We start from the raw sequence: 7,237 nt of genomic DNA, 5'->3' as shown, positions 1-7,237 counted from the left end.
AGCTTCAAATGAGTTATTACTTTTATATGAGCTCTGAAAGCAGTGATGGAGTGACTCAACGCTGACTCACATCCACTTGGTTCTTTTCCTCACATGAGTCAGCGCGCCATCACTTCCACCGGAGTCTAGTCATCGAAGAACATTGCCAGTGTCTTTCATTCTTTCAAATACTTGGAGTTAGGTTTGTTTTTTCCTCCATTCGTCCCATTTTTTTTCCTGTTCAGGGTCACGGGGAACACACTGTCGCTGAGTGGAAACTGAACTCAACTGTATCAGCACATCATATGTGACTCTTTCACTCGTTACGATAGCTAAAACTCATTTTAACAACGAAGATCCTGGTTTGTAGCTGTTCACTCACTGATTTGTGATATGGTGGCAACCCAAGACGATTTTATTATTATTATACATGACGTGTGTATGTGCAACCCAAAGCTAATTTTGGTGAGAATTTTACCCTATCCTTTTCTTTTTTTTTTAATTCTTGTATTTATTTTCCTGTACTTTTTTTTTTAAAACCACTTTTACCTTTTTATTTTGATTTTTAATCTCTGTTTCAACATTTCTTTCACTTTTTAACCTTTTCATACTTTCTACTTTTATTGGGAAAAAATAAAACATAGCTCTAAGCTATAATCGACAGCTCCCTCTCGTGGCGCAAATTTGGCATTACAAGAGAAATTCACAACGCGTGCTGTATTTTACTATGAAAGGGTTCCACTTCCTGCGCGCGTTTAATTCGAAATTACAATATGTTTATTCAAGAATTTTACTGATAAATTTACACTTGGATTAAGTAATGACTAGGAGCGGTGGGAACAAAAAGCGTCAACGTTTTAGGTTGCGGATTGATATTTTACTGCGAAGGGTTTCCACTTCCGGTACACTTTGTCCCCAGGAAGTGGTACTTGACAGCTTGGCTTGGTATCTTGAAAATAATATCTGCGCTTCAAAATATAATTTGTCACCATGTCCGCGAGAAACCCGGGGACCCAGCTCGGTAAGTGTGAGCCAGCTAGAAGTCGCTACGAAAAATGTCTGCTCGTCATTCGGCACTTTTGTCAGGATCGCCTTCTTTTCTCGTGTGTTTGTTTAATAAGTTACACTTTGGAGGTAAACGACCTGCAAAACGCAGGGATGGAGTTTTGTGCCACAAATACAACGGACTTTTTTCCTGGCTTGTTGTAAAGAAATTGTTTGATGCTTTCTCGTGACCATGTAATTAAGAACTCATGACCACTCAGCTTACCTCAAACGCTTTTTTTTTCTTCTAGTTTCCAGATTTCTTTATATTTGATAGACACTCCATTTTGAGCCCACTAGACTGTAGGGATGTTTGTGTTTGTTTGTTTGTTTGGGTGAATTACAGTATAAAATTTAACTCAATGCACATCATTCACTTCTTGCCAGCACGCACTTTCTTAGGATCAATGGTAAGAAGAAAGAAATTTGACAAAATACTTGCACAAAACGCCACATAGTTTGTACTTTCACACTGCAAGGTAACTAAATGGTGGCTGGATATTGTCAAGTTCGCTGACGCCATCTGGTGGCAGTGTCTGTAGCTCACCCTTAACACACATTTTTGCTCAACAATAACGCATTTGCAGTGAAATAAATATAAAAAAAAGAAACATCCAAATAGCGCAACGCTTATCATATATAAACAGTTTTAATGATATCAGCGTCGGAGGTGACCCAAAATTAAGTGGAGGTGACTGCCTTCAAATTCTATAGGCAGAAAAATCTCTTGTCTACATGCTTTTTTTCCCCCCTTCTCTCCCCGTTGTACATCAGATCTGGAGTGGCTCTCCAAAGTGAGAGTGAACACACAAGCTGTGCTGAGGAGAGCTCAGTGCATCCAAGGACTGAAGATCCCCACGAAACAGTGGCAGGTACAACAATATTTGCATTATTCAAAATGTGCGTAATGTTAAAGTGGTTTCTGTTTCTAATCCAGTACAGTACATTGTTTGCAAACCACTGTTCTAATATAGTCGTATTCCCCCCCCCCCCCCCCCGCCCGCAGGCTGCCTGGCTGCTGAAGGCCGTCACGTGTATCGACCTGACGACTCTGGCGGGGGACGACACGCCGTCCAACGTCCACCGGCTGTGCATGAAAGCCAGCCAGCCCGTCCAGTACGAGCTACTCAAGGAGATGGACATGCACGACAAAGGTCTGCTGAGGCTTTGAGCATGATGGTTGTATTAAATATTCTGCTTCATAAGTACGATTGTGTATTTTTTGTTTTTTCTTCTTGGGGTTTGTCCGGTGGTGACTACTTTTCTCTGGTCAACATCCAGCAGTTTTGTTTACAACCTGCAAGGGGGAGACACAGACCAGTTGAAGTCATTCAGCCTCTGCTGCGTCTGTGTTTTGTGTCCGAAGGCGTGACGACCGCTGCGGTGTGCGTGTATCCGTCGCGAGTGGCCGACGCCGTCCAATCACTCAAAGCTGCCAACTCCAATCTTCCCGTTGCATCGGGTAAGTCGTCTTAAACTAAACCCGCGTGGAAATAGTAAAACTAACAACTAATGACTATATGAAAATATTTGAAAATTGCGTAATATCTTTTAACGTTCAACTTATAAAATGTAAATTTGTCCCGATTGATCCATTTTTTACATTTTATTATTATATATTTTTTACAAAAATAATTTAAGTAAATGTGATGTTTTGCAACATTCACTTTTTGTTGAACTTAAAATAATTTAAATACATGTTTAAAAAAAAAATTTAAATAAATCTGATGTTTTGCAACATTCACTTTTTGTTGAACTTAATAATTTAATTTATTTACAAAATACTGGGCTATCTTAAAATTGTTTTTGCTTTCTCATAACATCTAAATGTGGCCATGTTTAATTTAATTTAAAAAAAAAAAAAAAAAAAAACGTGGAGCAGGCCACGACGTTTTACGCCCCTGAATTATTAAACCAATAGGAAACAATTAAAATAAAAAAAATAAAAAATAATTATAGAATTAGGTTGGAATAAAATTTTCTGCGAGATTCATCTTCTTAGCTGCACCTATATATAATTAATGCAAAAAAACTAAAACCAAACATGTCCTCTCCCAGTGGCCACAGGTTTCCCAGCGGGTCAGACCCCACTCGAGAGCCGCCTGACAGAAGTTCGCATGGCCGTAGCAGATGGGGCCACAGAGATCGACATTGTCATCAACAGGACGCTCGCTCTCACAGGACAGTGGGAAGGTCGAGAGACCATCTAAAAAAAAAAAAAATATATATATATATATATATATATATAATTGCTTCTAATAAAAGTCTGCCCGCTTATTGCAAACATCCTTGATCAGGGGCATAAAATGGAGTCCATGTTTGCCTTCCACAGCGATGTATGACGAGATCTGTCAGTTCCGAGAAGCCTGCGGCGACGCCCACTTGAAGACCATCCTGGCTGTCGGCGAGCTGGGCACCTTCGCCAATGTCTACAAGGCCAGTTTGGTCGCCATGATGGCCGGTGGGTTTCACACAAACGAGCCGACTGCTCCGACGTATTCCGCCGTCACGTAAAGAGCTGATTACGGAACCGAATTGTCGGGGGGGGGGGTGGGGGGGCTGATAGAGATCATTATTAAAATGCATTGCTTTTGTCGCCACTCTCACTTCTTAATCTCCTCTTGTTCCTATGAATTGCGGATGAGATTCCTGAAATTGAATGATAATTTCACCTATTAATCTCTGACGCAGGCTATTTTCCTCCGCCAGTAAGCCCCCCGCCCCCTCCACCCACCACTCCCCCTTCCCGCACAAATGAATGGAGCTTCATTACCGCCACCCGTATTTAATAACCGTTATCCATTATCTGGTAATTAAGACACCCCGTAACGAATTTTAAGGATTATGCCACTTTGAGGGAAAGCGAGGGGGAGAATGCTTAAAAAAAAAAAAAAAAGAAAAAAAGACCTGACTGGAAAAATAAATAGCACAGGTCTTTAATGAACTGGAAAATGTTCATCTTGTTCTGTTCCGTAATGAACAGTCATTAAGCACCGGGGGAGACAGAAGGGCTGATTATCACTCTATAGTTTGTGGATCATCTATTAAAAGAGTGTCATTTCATCTTCTATTTTTATCGGGAAAGCTGATAATTGGCTGTGAAGGAAGGGAAGGGAAAATTAAGGATTTTATTGATGGGGGTACAGCTACCCTCTGTTCGACATCAGCAGCAACATCTGTTCTTGTCGGACCAGAGCACCAAGAGTCCACTTTCCCGGACCTTTGTTGGTATTTTCGCCAGTTATGCTCTCACTAACTTGTAGAATAAAACAAAAATTGATGTGTTTCAGAGCTGATTTGACAAGGGCTAATATCGGCTCGTTAGATCAGCCGATTAATCGGTCGAGGCTCTAAATTTAACCTTAGCCCCTATTTTGCATACCAACAATAGTCGACTTTCCATAATGTCCCCTTTTAAAACAACCGTTCAACTGTACGACTTGCGCTTAAACCCGCCAGGTTCCGACTTCATCAAGACATCCACGGGAAAGGAATCTGTCAATGCCACCTACCCTGTTGCCATAGTGATGGGGAGGGCCATACGTGACTACTTCCTGCGTACGGGCCACAAGGTAAAGTGTCACTAAATTGTCAAACTGCTTCAGGACTTTAGTAGTAAAACCTCGCTCCTATTTATTGATATAGTGTATTCAGAGTGTTTTGTGCTGTTAGTTTCAACTTTCCAGTCGTCTAATCAGACGGCGATTCTGTCGCGTGGGCCCTCAGGTGGGCTTCAAGCCGGCGGGGGGCATCCGAACAGCCAAGGAGTCTTTGGTGTGGCTTCTGCTGATCAAAGAGGAGCTGGGCAACGACTGGCTGTCTCCTCAACTCTTCCGCTTGGGCGCAAGCAGCCTGTTGGCTGACATTGAGAGACAGGTAGGCACATGAATGGCGAAAAACGAGGTCCCCTAAAACTGCTGCAATTGTCGTAATCATGTTTCGTCGCTCGGGCAGATATATCATCATGTGACGGGACAGTATGCGGCCTACCATGAGCTTCCAATGGCCTGAAGCTCTGGAGATGCTCCAAATAACCAAATGGACCTCAAGTTCACCACGCAAGCCTCTCAATCTTATTTTCCCTCACATTCATGTTCAGTAGTTTGTAGTTGACTACAACCTTGAACCAGTGTCTGAATACTTTTTATACTGTTAATGCCATTATGGGAGCTCTTATATAATATGATTTCCTTGTGTGACAGTGGGATTAATGTGCTTAAGGTTAACTTTTGTTTAAGGTTAATTGAAGATTGCCTGTATGTGCGAAGGGTTGAAAGTGAAAATATGACTTCATTCCTTTGGTGGAAAATCAACATTCCAAAACTGGCAATAAACGTGTGCATTAATGAGATGTGTTCTTTTTTATTTATTAATTTTTTGCTTGTAAAGGTCCCTGAAACTTGGAAAGCACATCCCCGTCTTCTCTCTCAAACTTGCCTGCGTGATTGTTCCGATGCCAGTCAAGCGTCCCGACCTTCCCCCCCTTGCGATGTGCGCCGAATCCGTTATGGAGGCTTCTCCTTCTTAATTTCATTAGCGAGCCAACTGAAGGGTGCGGGGGATTAATCGGGGGTGTTAACGTGAGTTTAAAAGATCTGATCGAGCAGCTCACAAAACTGAGGAATCATTTGAAGACCAAAAAAGAAAAAAAAAAAACCTTTTTTCTCCCTCTTCTTTCTCTCTGTGTTTTTCCTTTTAATTAAGATATCAGAAGACTTGACCTTGAAGCAAAGAGAGTGTAAATGAGTGAATTAATTACAGGAATGTTTGGGAGAAAAATGCGGAATTTGATGTGGGATAAACTCCAGGGACGAGTTTGGCTCCTGCACAAGGAGGGAAAGGGCTGGGAATGAGGCCATGCTACGTGATGGCAAGAAACTTGGTCATGAAGGAATCAAAAGCAGTGTTTTAAGAGGATACTTTTTCAATAAAATAGACCAACGATTACAAAAGTGTTCTACGCAGGCTCCCTCTCGTGGTACATTAAGAATCACTGAATTAAATGTTCGAACTGTGCATCATGCTAGATTAGTTTTATTTCACTTTTAAGGTCAAAATATTTGAATTTAACCCTTAAGAATGTTACAAATGTACTTTCTAGGACTAAAACCTCAACACTTTAGCCTACTATGCAACTATATTTTAACATTGCCGACAAGAATAAAGATGATTTGCAATTCCCCCCCCCCCCCCCCCTCACTTTACATCTGAATTACGTATAAAAATCCCTTATGCGAATTCATCCATCCACTTTCTATACCGCTTATCCTCACTCGGGTCGCGGGTGAGCTGGCTGTGTGATTTATTAACACCGAATGATGCCATCTCTGATGGAAATAAATGACGCAAACTGACAACTTTTAAATTGTTTTCCCTTCTAGTGCACCCCCCACCACTCCTCGCCAGATAACAAAAGAAAAAAAAAACCAAAAAAAAAACTCCAAAAGCTCTGTGAGGTGGGGACTCGGCGGCAATGATGGAGTGAGCTTGTATGGCCCGGTTCTTGATGGATTAGTCCCACTTACATAAAGGCATGTAGATCATCTCAAATCTGGACCATCGGTCAGCGCGCTGCCACTTGATAAGATGGAGGCTGGAACCTGCTTGATTGATTCCCTAGGCCATCTACTCAGATCCCTATCACACACACACACACACACACACACATATACGCTCACAGCGTTTCACTTCATTAGGTCCCATTTAATGGTTGTGTTCAGGGGTTCAACTCCTCTCTGGGTATTCTTCAAACAACCTGTTTCGTGTCAATGCCGCTCTGAACACTTTCTAGTACACACACGCGGGCACGATGCCTACGTGGAAGCATCCGCGTTGGGATTTCTCACAACTACACGACAAGGGCCTTCTGGCTGGGAAATACAGTCCATTATTGGTGTTGGATGGACTGGATTCAGTCTCTCGATAACTACTCCGACTGCGGAGCAAAATGTAAAATATCCCAATCGTACCGGTTCGACATAGATTTTTTTTCTGTTTCTTAGGAAATCTTTCCTATTTAATTTGTTGAAAAAAATGTTTTTACTTTTTGTGCTCAGACCCAAGCCGCGTCTAATAATCAAAAAAACTAGCATACCTTTATAATCAATTATTTTACCAATGATCCCATCGATTAATCGGGTAAAAATTGAAATTGCAATATGAAAACAACAAAATGTACACGTGAAACACCTTCCTCACGTTTCAGTCTATCAAT

General features: G+C 41.6%; 1 protein-coding gene across 1 annotated transcript; it reads left to right on the top strand.

Moving 5' to 3' along the window:
- The first annotated feature begins 851 nt into the window (after nt 1–851).
- dera (deoxyribose-phosphate aldolase (putative)) lies at nt 852–5,374 on the top strand. Its single transcript, XM_061762443.1, has 9 exons — nt 852–1,000; nt 1,798–1,895; nt 2,030–2,177; nt 2,390–2,485; nt 3,082–3,216; nt 3,356–3,484; nt 4,483–4,595; nt 4,750–4,899; nt 4,978–5,374. The coding sequence occupies exons 1-9, from the start codon at nt 970–972 to the stop codon at nt 5,032–5,034; spliced, it is 957 nt and encodes a 318-aa protein (XP_061618427.1). The 5' UTR covers nt 852–969; the 3' UTR covers nt 5,035–5,374.
- Nucleotides 5,375–7,237: the final 1,863 nt, after the last annotated feature.

This window comes from Phyllopteryx taeniolatus, chromosome 22, assembly GCF_024500385.1.
Source record: "Phyllopteryx taeniolatus isolate TA_2022b chromosome 22, UOR_Ptae_1.2, whole genome shotgun sequence".
Taxonomy (NCBI): Eukaryota; Metazoa; Chordata; class Actinopteri; order Syngnathiformes; family Syngnathidae; genus Phyllopteryx; species Phyllopteryx taeniolatus.
Note: the sequence above shows the minus strand (reverse complement) of the source record. Positions and strands in the feature narration are given on the sequence as shown.